Source organism: Aspergillus pseudodeflectus, assembly GCF_044049435.1.
Source record: "Aspergillus pseudodeflectus strain CBS 756.74 chromosome Unknown BJX68scaffold_48, whole genome shotgun sequence".
In the NCBI taxonomy this organism is placed as follows: Eukaryota; Fungi; Ascomycota; class Eurotiomycetes; order Eurotiales; family Aspergillaceae; genus Aspergillus; species Aspergillus pseudodeflectus.
In genome coordinates this window covers 129,501-143,996 of record NW_027263824.1, presented here as the reverse complement: position 1 = coordinate 143,996, position 14,496 = coordinate 129,501, and the positions used below count along the sequence as shown (strand labels likewise).

The window sequence follows — 14,496 nt, the reverse complement described above, 5'->3', positions numbered from 1 at the left end:
GCACCTTATATCTGGATTGGTTGGCAGTCACCAATCGCTGTCATCATGCACCATAAACCAGCCGCACATAGTGACAGTGATGCATAACTCAGGCTTCATATAGTTGTTAAATTGCTTTGGTATAGGCTGATCTAGATTCTCTACATAGATTCTGTATACCTGGTAGTTAACCTCCTAGTTTACTTACTTCGAAGTAGCGCGCGGATGCGCAGAAAGGAAGCCACCGTTATCATCACATTCCTCTCACGCGAAACGGAAGCCCATACTCGCGTCGAGGAGCTCTCCGCAGAATTCGGTATCATAGCACACGCATACCACTGTCTCCCAATATCCTTCGCCGAAACGCTCGCGCAAACCGTCATCAAGGACTTCGGGTAAATCGCCGGCTTCGTCATAAATGCTGGGAAAGCTGCTGGAGATGGCATCCTCGATGGCACAGTCGAGTACTAGATGCAAGTGATCCAAGTCAGTATCAACGGCGCAATGCACTGCGCAAAGGCCGTCGGTGCGTACTTCAAGCAGCGTGGAAATGCTTCGCTGGGTTATAAGCTGGCGAAAGCCGGGGCCTATTGCGACTTTTCCACAGCAGCAAACATCATACAATGTCGCAAAAGCAGTGCAGCGTAGTTCAAATTCGAAGTCCGCCACAGCGGCGAGAAATGCCCGTGTTGGTGATAATGGGTAACGCGCGACAGCAAACGCTGAGATATTCGAGGGATCCGAAAACAGAGCCCTCTCCGAGAGAACGGTGCGACTCGCTATCGCCTAGTATCAACATCCCGCAAATCTGGCAAGACGGCTATGGCGGCGAGATCGGGACAAAGGATGACGTCTGGGCGAACTGGAGGTCGAGCATGTGGAAGGTACCCGCGGGACGGTGGGCCGCTCTTTCCTCTCTTAGCAGATGGCGAAAACATCCATACAGGAAGGGAAGGAACGATCCAGGCCCCGAGTTGAAAGGCACGATCGAGGTCGCTCCTTCCCTCTGGAGTGAGCGTCGCGGCGACCCTCGAGTTAATTCAATAAACAGTTTCCGCAGGTGACTCTATTGCTTGAGGGGCATGTTGGTGCAATTTTGTAGTTCCTGGCGCATATGAAGGGGTAGTATTCTCCGTCGCCACTGGTAAACTGTCGGAAAGGAAGAGATGTGAGTATAGCTGGAGTCAATTCGGACAAGCGAAATGGGGGTTAAGGAGGGACGGAAAGACAATTGTTCGATGAGACGGGTGTTCATTAAGTTCTTTCGCTAATAGATATTTATGTCGTTGTACTCATACAGTGTATCGTCTATGGTGAATTATTTTGTCTACGCTGATTGATCCGAGAGATCCTCCATCCACAGATCCGGGTAGGCGACTCCAAGCCCGGTAGCGGCGAACGGACTCGAGCCTTGTACCTCCTGCCACAGTGCTTGGCCCTCGACATCACAGGGGCTATCAATCCAAACAACCGACGTCATTGTATCCTTCACTTGGTCCCATGACGTGAGTCCGAGCAGTGGCGCCAACCACTGGATTTGATCCACGTACCACGATCGGTGCTCCGTATCTGACGCGGAGATTCCACCGAGCATCAGCACCCAAAGCAGGAGCTCTACCATCGGCATCCAGATGTCCAAGCTGACACCCGTCAACTCCAACTCGTATCGTAGTTGCTTTGCGATGCGCGGATGCGGATCTGTTCCCAGCGGCGTGGGAAACAACACCAACACGGTGTACGCCATAAGAGCCAGACGAAGAGCGCCGTATATCAAGGGTAGCTCTTGGTACGGGTCCAAGATCTCACCAACGGCAGGGAGGCTCATGACGCGGTACTGAATCAGATTGCGTAGTTCAATAATGTATCCCATCTCGAGCTGCGTCATGAAGCCCTGGGAGTAGTCCTTGACTAGCGTGTTGTATCCTCGGACTGCACTAAACTCCCATACCATGACACTGGGTATTAGTGAGGTGAGATATGGATGCAGTGGGTCGTTCAGAGGCGATTCCTGCTCGGTTTGCTCTAGAAATCCCGTCGCTTCGTCTATTTGGAGACGTGTGTGAAGCGGCCAGAATGGACGAGCAAGGAATTTGCTGGCAACCACAAGGTTGTATCTAAATGAAGGTTAACGAGGCCAGTTCTAACGTGCAGCAAAGTGGAGTACTCACGTTGAGAGCCCTTCCTTGAGCCCGGGCATTTCAATCTTGTCAAACCCTCCTCTCGCCTCAACGAGATTGCGGAGAGCAAGAACATGTGGTTCGGAAATTGGAATATTCGTGAAGCGTAATAATAATTGCAGGTCCGACAGTGGTGGCAAGCGCGTTTGCTTGGAGGTAGGTTCCTTTTCTCTCCCTGTGTGGAGGGCGAGAGCGAAAGTCGCCATAATAATCTCGTCGGATACTTTGTCTGCACTCGCACCATCCACAAACTCCTTCAAGCCGACTATCGCTTCACGTTCCATCAGTAGCATCTCGTATGAGTCCTGGTCGGAGACATTGGACGCATCTTCGTTCGCTTGCCGCAGCCAGCGAATATGCCCGGCACCAGAGTGAAGCCACGCGTTGAACAGGGGAGGGCAGGTCATGGCGCTTCTGATCCAGTGGTGGACGAAAGATATTCCTTTGTAGGTGTACCCTGGAAACATTTTGGGCCAAACTTCCTTTATAGCTGAGGCTGATTGTCAGGATACCGAGGTACCAATGGAGATCGCAAGGGACGGCTTACCGAACGAGAGCACGCGGTTTATACATTCTGGGTGGAGTGAGGAGGGATAGGTGTGGAAAGGATCGAGGTAAGTGCTCCCGCTCGACCCGCCGGCCAGGGGACTTGGCGAGCATAAGGAGGGATCAGGGGAGAGTTTACTGCTTGCCTCTTTGTGGGCTTTTGACAGGGTGTGAGACTTTGCCGGTATGGTTTGCGCTGGCGGCAACCCTCGGTCGTATACACATTGAGCACCCATGCTACAACTCGAGTGAGAAGATTGAAAGCTGAGGACATATACGAGGTTCACCTACAGTATGCAGCGGGAGCACTGCGGCAATGCTCTGCTGCACTGCCGCTTTCCCTGTCGGCATCGCTGACAAGCTGCCCTTGCCCTGGGTGGATCTTGAATCATTGGGACAGATTGAACATCCGAGTTGGGGCTGAGCCGGTGGTAGCGTTAGAGACTGGGAACTTTCATATGAAGATTGGGAAAAGGACGAGGTACTTACTCTAACCACCAAGCATCTTCCGACATTAACGGGACATTGTGTCCACCGTCTTGGTCAGGGTATATGCAAGGATGAGGGCGAGACGCTCTGAGGTTGAACTTAGCGACCTGCATGAAATAGATACGAGGCCAACTCACCTTTGACATCTTGAGCAGGCGGGGACGGTACGGTCACATTTCCTCTTCTTGCCCTTGCACGCCAGACAGGCAGAGGGGGCAGGGGTAGACGGTGATTCGGTATCTGTCATTTTGCGCTGGATCTATAAAACTGGATACAAGAAGGATCCCGGGAGAAAAAGAGTTCTTATAGCTTCGTCACAAGCGGGTCCTCTGAGGTTAAGGAGGTTGCCTTCAGGAGTCTTCAGCCCTGTGGCCGCCACTTGGAGGCTTAGATACTAGGATATAGAGGCATGTCACTCGGCTAATCGGCCGGTGGGCCAATGATAATCGCGAGACCAAGTCACAAGCGAGGATGGGCCGAGAAGGGAAGCTAGATTGAGAGCTGGGAAATAATCCCGCGGAGGGGCTCCTGGCTAGAGCGCAAGCTACTGCGCACGAGGAGGCTTGCTCTGGACCCAGCGATCCGTCCTAATTAGGGAATACATTGATGATGCATCAGCGCCGCAGGAGGAACTAAGCAATGGGCTGGTCGCGTTCTTCAGCCACCGGGCACGTTTAGATTAGGGGCCAACTTGACCGCAGCCAATCCCTGGCTCCTGAGGCTGCCGAAGCTCGGGCTGTGCTGTGCCAGGGTCGCTTCAAGCAACGTTGTCCAGTCGTAAACGAATTCCGGTGCTCTGGATATAGTCGACTAGCCCATCTTCAGCGAACGTTAGCGACATTTGCCGATCGAAATGAGGAGAAAACGGCGCGTTAGCGGCGGACTGTAAAGGGCGCTACTCCGCAAGTTCCGCCCAGCTGAGGCGAGACCCCCCACTTTCCAAGCCGCCATGACTCAGCCTGCAGAGATCGACGAATACGTAGGTGCTTGCTGTTCCTCACGAGCTCGATAGGGCTGAAAATGGCAATTGCGAAGTGCGAAGAGCGAATGCGGCTCGGTAGCTCCAAGCGTTGGCAAGATGGAAAAGCATGGGAATGTGAGAGCACGCGTGAAGACGAGTTGGGCGGAGCTGACGGGTGGAGATCGTTCGGGTCGGATCAACCCATTCTTCCGGCTTAATGGCCTGAGGCTTCAGGCTGGACCGTTTGTCCCCTCATGTCGCGCCATCGCCTAGTCGCCCTCGCTTCTCGAGGAGAGCATCCACCAAGATTACATCTTGCTCGTGATATCCGTGAGACCTTTTACCCCTCATGTCCGACCAGACCCTTCCCCTTAAGAGTCACCTATTTCCAATCGTGCATCATGCGCCATATCACCTGCCACTTTCGACAAGGAGTGTTCGGGGAGAGCCCGAAGCAAGAGCCTATAAACACCACGACTCCAACATGACATTCCCCGCGAATTTCAGGTCTTGCAGCAACTTTTATCAGAACAAACAACGGAACTTGCCTTCAAAATGACCGACGAAACACCGCCCGCTGAATATGCCTTGACAGATGAGCAAAAAGCCCATTTCCTCCAACACGGCTACGTTCGTATTCCCGGCTGCTTCACGCGCGAAAAGGCCGCAGAATGGACGCGCGATGTCTGGGTTCGCCTCGGCTACTCGCCCACCGACAAGTCAACCTGGACGAAAGAACGGATTAATATGCCCCGCCACCGCGAAGAATCAGTCCGCACTTTCGCTCCGAAAGCATGGGCGGCCATCTGTGAGTTGTGTGGCGGCGAGGACCGTGTTTCTGAGCAGTCGTCTACCTGGGGCGACGGGTTGATTGTGAATCTGGGTACATCCGAGTGGGAGAATCAATGGCCGGATCCGAGGGAACTGGACAATTGGCACGCTGACGGGGACTTTTTCGTCCATTTTTTGGATTCCCCGGAGCAGGCGCTGCTAGTTATTCCGCTGTTTTCGGACATCAAGCCACGGGGTGGTGGGACGATGATTTGCCCCGAGGCTATACCATTGATTGCGAAACATCTGGTACGTATATACCGGCGGGGAGACACGTCTATGGTCGCTGACGAAGTCAATCAGTACGCACACCCGGAAGGAGTTTCTCCTTTGATGGGCCCACGATCCGAAGGACCCCAGCCACCAGACACCGCTCTACGCTTCTACATCTCGCTCATCCAGCAGTGTACCGACTTTCGCGAAATGACCGGCGACATCGGCGACGTTGTCCTCATGCACCCTTTGATGTGCCACGGCTTCACGGAACAGTCTGCGCATACCGCGAATCATCACGAACCCGCCCGTGGGTCTAAAGGAACCCTTCAACTTTGATCGAGAAGACCCAACCCAGTATAGCTTGGTCGAGCGAAAGACACTCCTGGCGCTGGGGAAGAATCGGCTTCAAGGGTGGAAAATCACTGGGGAGCGCGAGAGGATTGTCCCGGCGCGAATGAAGGGGGCACTGGAGATGAAAAGGCAGGAAGAGGAGCGGCTGCGGCAAGCTCAGTCTCAAGCTCAAGCTGCGCGTGCACCTAATTGAGACGGGTGTCTGTCATATTGAATATATCTGATCTTCATGTCGCTTTATATACCAGCCCTAAATCTGCCATGAACATCTTGTAGTATGAGGGTTATCCAAATAATGTAGATAATTATGTGAAAGCCCCGTAATATCCCATCCCCTGTCCAGTATTCCAGGGACTGGTTCGGAACAGAGTACGAGAGTCCGAAACCGCAATGCCCTTGGCTCACCGTACCATCAGCAAGGCATCGAAACCAAGAGCGTTCTTGAGAATGACTGTCATGCTGAGGGGCTCACGATACGAAAGTACGAGCTGTGTGCGCTGTTTGCAGAGTTGGTGAGGAGCACATCCTGGGCGGGTGGGGATCTATATAGATCTATATCGGCCAAGCAACATCGCCAGAGTCATAGCCCTACAACAGTGTGGACCCTTTGGAGGGGGTTTGAAGTACTATACCTCCTACAATCAATGCTTTATCGATCCAGATACAATGCTAAGACCCTGGTTGGTTCTTGATTGTATGTAAAAAAAACACGCGAATGCCAATGGGCGTCTATATCAGTAGTGAATGATAGGCAAAACCTAATCCTCAATAAGATTGTAGCTTTTAGTTCCCCATTAAGTTGCTTAATGATCTCCAGAAATTCCCTCCTAAAAGCTGACTTGTTGGACATGCTCTCGCGTCTAGTAACACGCTGGAGATGTGGCATCCTGCTTGACGGGGCCGTATCCGCGGATTGGGTTGTCCAGCTCGGAGGCAAGGTTGAAGTCGAAGATGGCGAATGCAGAGCTCCGGTTTGTGCCCAAGACCTCATGCGGTCCGTAGACCTCTTCCCATGAACTGAAATGTGTCTTCTGATCTCGTCCCACGAACAGGGGAGTCGAAAAAAGGTACGAGACATTCTGGTACAAGGGATCGTCGACGGTGACGCTCTGAAAGGCCTTGAACATCAGACGAAGCGCTTCGTGGTCCCGGAATCGCGAAGAGGTGTACATGAAATATCCAGGGAAGAGAGCTTGGAGGAGGTCATAACCATGGTTAGTATGGCCACCGTCATTCTCCGACAGGTCGATGATCAAGCGCCTCTTTCCTGCTGCGACACTCTTCTCGAGGAACTCGGTAGCGCGCTGCCTGAACGAGAGCTTCGCGCCAGGTTCTGCCGAGCTGAATGAAGGGATGAAGAGCACAGCAGTATCCTCATACTCCTCCTCTTCCAAGAAGTGTCCGGAAATCAGGTTCCAGTCCTCGCGAACGACCGGCGTGGGGTAGGATGCCGGAAGTGGAAGGGCGGTGCTCTGTCGGGGGGCAGGTGCAGGTGCAGGTGCTTCGGCGGTGTTGGCAGGAGCCGGGGCCTGCACCTGAGGAAGGCACAGTGCTTTCCATACAGCCTGGCCGTTCTTAAAGTCAAAGTCACCCTCGCCATTGTAGCTTGCAGTGATGGGAACGACGCGGACTGTGCCGTTTCCAAACCGGAAGCTATGGTGTGGCGCACCATAAGGCCAGGACTGGAACACTGTAAAATAGTCATAAAGATCACCAGGTACTGACCACACACTCCGCGCATGGTGGGGACACATCCGGTTGTACCTGCAGTGTGCAAGTATCATTGTTAGCGACCAACTCGTCGTTGTTAGTCTGATGGATCAATGGCAACTTACCTGGCATCCGGGTCCTGGAAAGGCTGCGTTAGTGAGAGCGGCTCGATGTACTCTGTACAGCTGGCCCGTTGATAGAGACGATTGGGGATACTAAGCCCGGGTTCCTTGCCAAGAGCTGGGCATCCTCTGCTCGATCCAGTTCTGTCTTAGCCTCTTCCAGCTTCGAGATCTAGAAAACGTCAGGCCACGTACCATAGGTGTATATCTCTGGTAGTTCAAGTCCGTCCTTTGAGACCGAAACCAGTTGCAGGGCACTTTTGAACCGAAATATCGACTGCGAGCACAAGGTCACGGTAAGATGTCCATACGCGCTCGACCAAAGCTCCGCGATGGCATTGTCAAACTCGTACTGACTCTTGAATTCGCCCGTGATGACCTGGTGCTCGATACGGTCCATTCCACGCCAAATATCCGAGGGAGGAGACAGATAACTGTTCGGTGGACCTACCGAATATTGTCGTTAGTCGAGGCTAAACCTATGAGGACCAGCAATCAGGAGGGTTGTTCACTTATACTTCAGCGTCTTCGTCGTGCTGTGAAACTCGAGGTACTTCCTGAGTTCCTCCAGCATGTGAGCAGCCTTGCCCCGATCAAGAGGAGAACGCGGAGGCATTGCAATGGAAGCGGCCCAGGAAGAACAGGACCGGTGGCTATTGTGGAAAAGTACGTCAGTCTGAGTTTCGCGCCATTGCCCATCGTGCTGCCCTGTCCGACACTCAGCTTACCATTGTTCTTTATAGCCTTCTGGTACTGCTGTGACAGCTTGCTGCTCGCGTCCCTGGTAGGGCCTGGAGATCCGGGGCTATCATGGTGTATGCCGGAGATATCGGTTGTGAAAGCAGTCACTGGCAGCGCGGCAGTGGCTGCCAGCAGCACAAGGAGCTTCGAGAACATTTCAGGCTTCAGCGAGGTTGCTTTCCTCTGCTGCTGATGATAAGGAGTGAGGTCGGAGATCTATAGGGGCTTATATTCTATACTCGGTTAAGTGCTACCGTCGATCAAGTGTGGAGCAGCATCAGCAGCGGCCGCTAGTCATCAAACACGCCTGCCCTAACCTGATTGACCAGGTGCCATACCCTACGTTGAACGAGAATCCCTTCCCTGAACTCCTTTACGATCGTTTGCAGGAAGAGCCTTCAAGTACATGGCCCACCGGACCAAAACGCTACATGCATGAGGATTACCAGCTCACCTAGGACCCGTTCAGACCGCCTACATAGACTCGTCTTCATCCCATCGTCACCCAGCTCTGTTCAGGAGGCTGGCAGACCCACCCCAATCGCGAAATGTGCCTAAAGCGGTTAGCAGCAGTTGGAACCCAGCCCTGGAACTCGGTCAACGTTAAAAATGCTTAAATCCTCAGTCTGGGGTCAGGAGAGGTCAAAAGCCGGTATATTATTCCTTAGTCCCAAGAGGGTAAGCCAATAATTTGATTCCGACTCCAAGTACCAGGAGGCTTGCATAAGTAATGTACCTTTAACTTCTCCAGTTCAGCTCCGTCTCATGGGTCCAGCTAATATCCGCTTCAGCTCGAGCCATTGCGCGGTAAAGATAGCCCTTGAAAAATCCAATGATGAAGCAGGTGAGGTGCCATCGACCAACCTAGCGGCCGCGCTTGTTGAGTGCTCACGTAAAGCCTGCATCTCCTGGACACTGCCCCCTAAATAAACATGGTTAGAGTTGCGGATCTTATCCCTATTGAGGTCATTTGAATATATGGGGGTTGTTTTATTCATGAGATCTATGTCTCAGTTCAGCTGTTGTGCGCTGGGCCATACCTATCACGACAACATGAGATGGTGGGGATGCAGACTTTGGCTTCGACTCGAGTTGCGCACGCACTTTTTAATCGATCCGGCGGTCAATAATGGGCTTCTATCTCCAAGCACTGGGGTCTAGAAGCCGCAGCATAGCCACGAATCAAGAGTATAAATACCTGGCAAAGCCCATCTACTTCCAACGGCCAGCAACCCCTCAATCAGATCAACCTTTCCTTTCCAACTCGCTCCAACTACCACCAAACCATCCAAAATGCACGCCTTCACAGCCTTCCTCCTCACCCTCTCCCCGGCCCTCATCTCCGCCGCCGCGCTCCCAGGCCCTCTCGCAAAACGAGACCACTGCGACACTCTCACCACCTTCTCTGAATCCGACGCCCGCGCCCTCCAGGAGTCCCTCCAGAGCTCCAGCGCGGACCTCACTTTCATCGGCGCTCATAGCCACCACAGCTGGGACCACGGCAGCGCACGCATCTGCGTCTGGAATGACTATATCTTTGAGAACACACATGTCTCGCAGTGGGAGGCGGGCTGGGCTGTGGGTTATGTGTTTGATATGTGTTGCTCTGGCCAAGGGGGCGATTGGTAGGTTATCCCGATTGCTCATGGAGTTGATTTGAGGTGCGAGGAAGTAGGCTGACTTGCATGTTTCTGCTAGTACCGGTGGGAGTGCCACGGCTCATGGCGATAGCGGGCTTCCCCTCCGTGTTGTGTTGAAGAGTTCGGGAAGCTCATGTCAGTGAAACCGAAATCGGCTCAGGCGACCTGAGATAGTGGAATGGATTACGAGGACATATCGACTGCTAGGTAGGAGATATGGGGATGAGGACAGGACTTTTAGAAGCAGGGTAGATGGTGGACTCAAGAAGTGCAGCACCCGTCTTTGCTGTGGGAGCCATGGACAATGGACTTGTGAAGCAGCATGAATGGTTTTATATGTGTATGAAGGTCTACAGTGTTCTAAAGCTCTCAGCGAGAATCAAGCACTGGGTACCTGTAGATTGAAAGACATATGGATCCGCGTATTCCGTCGTGTGCTTTTTCAGCTGCGAGAGATATAGCTAATATATACCTAAGCGGACAGGTGACTAGTAATAAATCCAACCCAGGTAAGGTTGGGGCCCCGCCATCAGAAGCTCCTATGTACAGCAACCGTGCGAGCAATAGAACCTTGCATGCTCTCGGCTAGCACGCTTGATTAGTACATTCAGACATCCTCCTTGAATTCCGCCACCTCCTCATCGTGCTCAGATAATGGCTTCGTAGACAACTGCTGGCCGACCGGTATATGCGGCCGTCGCTTAGCATACCTCACAGTGCCCAACGCAGAGGGACTCTCCCTGAAGATTAGATCAATCTCCTCCAAGCTTCGTCCCATAGTCTAGAATCGTTAGCATTCCTCGTGTGACTATGACCGAGAAAGAAGGGCAGACCAACCTCGGGGTAAAGAAAATAGATAGAAAGCGGTATGCAGGCGCCGATGCACGTATACACGATGTAGTAGCGATAGCCGATATCCTGGATCGCTACAGGGGTGATCATCGTTACAACAAAGTTCCTGGCCGGAGTTAGCGGGATATCATCGACAGGAAAGAGGAATTCGGGCCTCACCAGAGCCAGTGATTTGCCGTAGAGATGCTCGACATGGCCACGCGAAGTCGAGCAGGTGCGACTTCCGTCGTGTACAGAAAGTTCGCTCCAAGAAACCCAATGGGAAGGAAGAAATTGAACAAGAAGATGAATAGAACGCTGATTATTTGTGCTCCGTAGTTGGAGTGCGGAAATGAGGTGGCGACCGCGAGCCCGAGCATACAAGCAGCCATCCCAGATCCGCTAATTATAAAAGCAAATCGACGTCCAAGTCGATCGATGGTGAAGAACGAGACGAAGCCGGCCAGAAACTTCCAGGTCAGTGTACCGCCTGAAAGGATGCGAGACGTCTGTGCATCCAGACTCAGTCCATCCTGAAAAATGACAGTGGAGTAGACGGAGATCAGGTTGCCACCAGCCATTTGCTGGAAAAACTGAAGCAAGATGCAAATGCTAAAGCGATAGAGGAGCCGGCCTTCCCCCATGCTAAACAAGTCCTTAAGGCTCGCTGCGCTTTCAGCCGTCTGTTCCAACGACGTTTCGATGCTAGCGAGTTCCGAAGTAACTTCAGGAGTGTCCAAAGGCAGACCTTTAAGCTTTGCCAGGTTGCCCTGCGCTTCCTTGAGCCGATTTTGCCGTGCTAACCAGCGAGGTGACTCTGGCATGAAGAAGATGGACGCCATAAGAAGAAGTGAAAAGAAGCATGAAATTGCAACGGGTGGTCGCCAGGTCACAGGTCCAGTTTTGAACTGGTAGAATCCCAGATTGATCCACGCCTGCAGAACGTATCCAAGGGAGATGAAGCAGCCGTCCAAGACAATATGCTTTCCACGGTTCTTCGAGCTGGAGCACTCGCTTTGCCATGTTGGAACCGTGCCACTGAGCATCCCGACACCGGCACCCAGGACCGTTCGTCCGATCACAAGCTGAGTGAGCCGGAAAGCAGAAGCCTCCAGAATTGCACCGATGAGGGTTAAGAGAGCACCAAGAAAGATAACCGGACGCCTCCCAAGCTTTTCCGAAATATAAGCGCAAGATAGACAGCCTGGCAGGGCACCGAGGGTAAAGCATGCGATAACAACGCCTTGCACCGTGGCATTGTCGTTACTCACTGCATCAGGGCTCGTTTTATCAATCCGCGGGAAATGGGATTCCCAGTCAGGTAGTGAGACAAGGCCTCCGAGGTTGGACTGATTGTACCCAAACAGAACGTAGGAGGGACAGACGATGAGTGCAAGCTGTGCAAGGATGAGGGACTCCCCGCGCAAGCGGCCAACGAATCCGGAGGTACCCATAATTGGAGAGTTTGAAAGAATTGGCATCACCCTTTCCGGGGCAGACATCCGGGGTATAAAAGGACCCGGTGCGGGCACCGAATAGCCTGGCACCGGGGACCCGATGGCGGTTGTAACCTCAGCTGACCTGCCATTTGGATCGGTATAGCAACGTGCCCCGAGGATATGGAGAAGGTGACAATGAGGTATGATTCGGGTAGCTCGCTGCACCCACAGCGCAAGCGGGAAGGAACACAATCTTTCCTGTTCAATCTAGTTCTCGGCACTGTTGTCTCGGCTATGAGCTTAGCGTTCGGAATAACGCCTTTATACCGATGAGTGGGGCGGAATAAAGTCCAAATTACGTGCCTCGCCCGATCCTGACCCTAGCACCGCGGCAGCTTTGAACTGGGCTAGATACTTATTGGGCGTAATTCAGCACATCTAAATGGACGTGCTACTGGAGATGTAGCTGGAAGGTAATTCTCGGTCTGGAGCTGGTTTCAAACGAGAGGCGGCAACCCAACCCGCAATCCGACGACTTGGACAAGCCTCTCTCGTTCTTGCAAGCAAGAGTATGCAAAGGCATAGAAAAATGTCAGATTAACCACCTAAATCAGGCAAATGACCGAAGGTGTCCGAGATGTCCTGAGCCCAATCCATCACCGTCATATAATTCAGATCATACAGTGAACTCGAAGGCAAACTATATGGTATATTAGGCAGTAGCGGTCCGGTCGGCCAAGAGGTAAATCCGGAGCTGTCGTGCTGTAGCAGCAGTGTCAAATTTCTCAAGACGGCAATGGCGGAATCAATGGATCGAGTTTGGCGGTCATCGTGAGAAGAGTCTCCCGAAGGAGCTGTGCGGGGATCTGGGCGACACTTTTCTAGTACGGTAATGACGTGCAATATCAGATCGGTTGATTCTTGGAGCGTGGAAAAACTCAAAAGGTTGAGGGTTTTCGACTTGCAGTGATAGAAGATATGCATAAGAGCGCACTGAAAGACCACACCCGGTCCTATGGGGCAGCATGAGAGGAAAGAGTGCCCGAGGTCCGGCAACCCTAAAAGATGTATAAGATCAGTACTTGCTTTGACACATGCGCCGAGACAATCGGCGAATTCTGAAGTGCTGTCGTCGAAAGTGAGCCCGGGCCGATGAATCAGTAAGATACAAAACCGAGACAAGAGCCGCAGATAGAATAGCAGGGCGCCGCAGCCGCTGGTCGTTGGGTGTGAATGTAAGTCTGGTTCTGGAGCGTCGCCCAAGCCGAGGTTCTGGCTCCACACCCTAATATCCCTGTCAAGCCGCTCAATCTTGGCAACGCCCTGACGACGCCGGGTTGTAGTATATAGAAGATCCAGAATGGAGGACATTTTCTTGCTGAGGGTAGCATAATGGTTGAAGAACGACACAGGGGTCGTCTGGCCTGGAAGAGGATGGTGAATCTCCGTCGCGGCGAAGTCATCGATATGGCAGTCTGTCGGAAGTTCGTTGTCGACATCATCATCGCTAATCAGAGGCGGAAGGCCATGCACTATTGCCGTGACCCTACCAAAGTTAGCTCCAAAGTGCTTCCTGGAAATCATGGGCAGTTCATACCGGTCAAATATGTAAACCCACCACCACAGTCGCTTGCGCAGTTCAATCTCCCCGACGTTCATTCGAAACCGTCGAGCATGTCGATGAAGACCAAGAGACTGAGCAATTCGAACCATTGACCCGTTGACTTTGATCAGGCCAAGCGACTGGCCGGTGAGCTGGTAGTAGAAGGAAAGTAGAACAAGCCCTTGTAAACTATAAAGATCCCCACGAGCGACGAGGCGGGACTGTAAGCTGTCGAAGATTGAGTTAGGGCTGACCAGTCGTCCTATTTGATCACGGACTGGATGGGAAATAGGCCGCCCAAGGTTGTTAATGCTCATTATAGAGAACAAAACGCAGAGGGTGCTATTATCAACACCGTCCGCCATAGCACGGTCCTGTATCCCTTCCAGCATCTTGCAAACGGCATCGACCGTTTCTTTCCGTGCCAAAACTGGGCAAAATGCCTCCCAGCATCCAAGGAACTCGTCAATCTGGGCCACGTAAAAGTCAAGTGGGTGGCCCAAAAGTTCAAGAATTTCAGGGCTCGATAAATTCCAAATCTGATGATAGCCGTCTGGGGTAGCGGGACTTGTGGCTTTGTTGGCTCCTATGGCTGATCCTGCTAGGTAAAGACTGTAGCAGCTATCGGGGAAGCTCTCGGTCAGATACAATGCCTGCTTGCATGAATCCTCAACGCTCAGAATGAAATGAACGCCGGTTGTTGAGCCTGCAAAGCGACTAACGCCGGTGACGTCGTGAACCAATCGTCCCATGTGTTTAATTACATGCGAGGAATCATCGGACATGAGTTTAGGCCCACCAAGCACCGAGGGTGGGTTCAGGAAGGCAGAGCGATCCCCATGATAAGTAGTTGGAGCGAC

The 14,496-nt window shown here is 52.6% G+C and overlaps 7 protein-coding genes across 7 annotated transcripts; 2 read left to right on the top strand and 5 right to left on the bottom strand.

The window, feature by feature from the left end:
• Positions 1 to 1,306: 1,306 nt before the first annotated feature.
• Positions 1,307 to 2,623, bottom strand: BJX68DRAFT_270368 (uncharacterized protein; the record flags this gene model as incomplete). The annotated part of the gene is made up of 2 exons (XM_071046630.1): positions 1,307 to 2,093; positions 2,148 to 2,623. The coding sequence occupies 2 exons, from the start codon at positions 2,621 to 2,623 to the stop codon at positions 1,307 to 1,309; spliced, it is 1,263 nt and encodes a 420-aa protein (XP_070895410.1).
• Positions 2,624 to 2,626: 3 nt separating this feature from the next.
• On the bottom strand, positions 2,627 to 3,824 carry BJX68DRAFT_157745 (Cys6 transcription factor domain-containing protein). Its single transcript, XM_071036795.1, has 4 exons — positions 3,329 to 3,824; positions 3,192 to 3,278; positions 2,994 to 3,122; positions 2,627 to 2,939 (listed from the first exon to the last, which is right to left on the bottom strand). The coding sequence occupies exons 1-4, from the start codon at positions 3,436 to 3,438 to the stop codon at positions 2,660 to 2,662; spliced, it is 606 nt and encodes a 201-aa protein (XP_070895409.1). The 5' UTR covers positions 3,439 to 3,824; the 3' UTR covers positions 2,627 to 2,659.
• Positions 3,825 to 4,253: 429 nt separating this feature from the next.
• Positions 4,254 to 5,833, top strand: BJX68DRAFT_244257 (uncharacterized protein). Its single transcript, XM_071041275.1, has 2 exons — positions 4,254 to 5,232; positions 5,287 to 5,833. The coding sequence occupies exons 1-2, from the start codon at positions 4,708 to 4,710 to the stop codon at positions 5,533 to 5,535; spliced, it is 774 nt and encodes a 257-aa protein (XP_070895408.1). The 5' UTR covers positions 4,254 to 4,707; the 3' UTR covers positions 5,536 to 5,833.
• A 577-nt stretch (positions 5,834 to 6,410) lies between these two features.
• On the bottom strand, positions 6,411 to 8,279 carry BJX68DRAFT_270366 (peptidase S41 family protein; the record flags this gene model as incomplete). Its single annotated transcript, XM_071046629.1, has 4 exons — positions 6,411 to 7,314; positions 7,386 to 7,500; positions 7,578 to 7,829; positions 8,111 to 8,279. 4 exons carry the CDS (start codon positions 8,277 to 8,279, stop codon positions 6,411 to 6,413), a joined length of 1,440 nt encoding a protein of 479 aa, XP_070895407.1.
• Positions 8,280 to 9,416: 1,137 nt separating this feature from the next.
• BJX68DRAFT_270365 (uncharacterized protein) lies at positions 9,417 to 9,906 on the top strand (the record flags this gene model as incomplete). Its single annotated transcript, XM_071046628.1, has 2 exons — positions 9,417 to 9,748; positions 9,822 to 9,906. The coding sequence occupies 2 exons, from the start codon at positions 9,417 to 9,419 to the stop codon at positions 9,904 to 9,906; spliced, it is 417 nt and encodes a 138-aa protein (XP_070895406.1).
• A 464-nt stretch (positions 9,907 to 10,370) lies between these two features.
• BJX68DRAFT_270364 (sugar porter family MFS transporter) lies at positions 10,371 to 12,048 on the bottom strand (the record flags this gene model as incomplete). The annotated part of the gene is made up of 3 exons (XM_071046627.1): positions 10,371 to 10,544; positions 10,601 to 10,721; positions 10,775 to 12,048. 3 exons carry the CDS (start codon positions 12,046 to 12,048, stop codon positions 10,371 to 10,373), a joined length of 1,569 nt encoding a protein of 522 aa, XP_070895405.1.
• A 582-nt stretch (positions 12,049 to 12,630) lies between these two features.
• BJX68DRAFT_270363 (fungal specific transcription factor domain-containing protein) lies at positions 12,631 to 14,421 on the bottom strand (the record flags this gene model as incomplete). The annotated part of the gene is made up of 2 exons (XM_071046626.1): positions 12,631 to 13,579; positions 13,631 to 14,421. 2 exons carry the CDS (start codon positions 14,419 to 14,421, stop codon positions 12,631 to 12,633), a joined length of 1,740 nt encoding a protein of 579 aa, XP_070895404.1.
• Positions 14,422 to 14,496: the final 75 nt, after the last annotated feature.

What these genes read in the sequence shown, in the direction of transcription:
- BJX68DRAFT_157745 (XM_071036795.1), bottom strand. Translation starts at nt 3,438, where the DNA reads ATGACAGATACCGAATCACCGTCTACCCCTGCCCCCTCTGCCTGTCTG. An exon ending in GCCTGCTCAAGATGTCAAAG is followed by an intron (nt 3,279 to 3,328) that starts GTGAGTTGGCCT and finishes GTTCAACCTCAG; the next exon opens with AGCGTCTCGCCCTCATCCTT. An exon ending in GAAGATGCTTGGTGGTTAGA is followed by an intron (nt 3,123 to 3,191) that starts GTAAGTACCTCG and finishes CCACCGGCTCAG; the next exon opens with CCCCAACTCGGATGTTCAAT.
- BJX68DRAFT_244257 (XM_071041275.1), top strand. Translation starts at nt 4,708, where the DNA reads ATGACCGACGAAACACCGCCCGCTGAATATGCCTTGACAGATGAGCAA. An exon ending in CATTGATTGCGAAACATCTG is followed by an intron (nt 5,233 to 5,286) that starts GTACGTATATAC and finishes GAAGTCAATCAG; the next exon opens with TACGCACACCCGGAAGGAGT.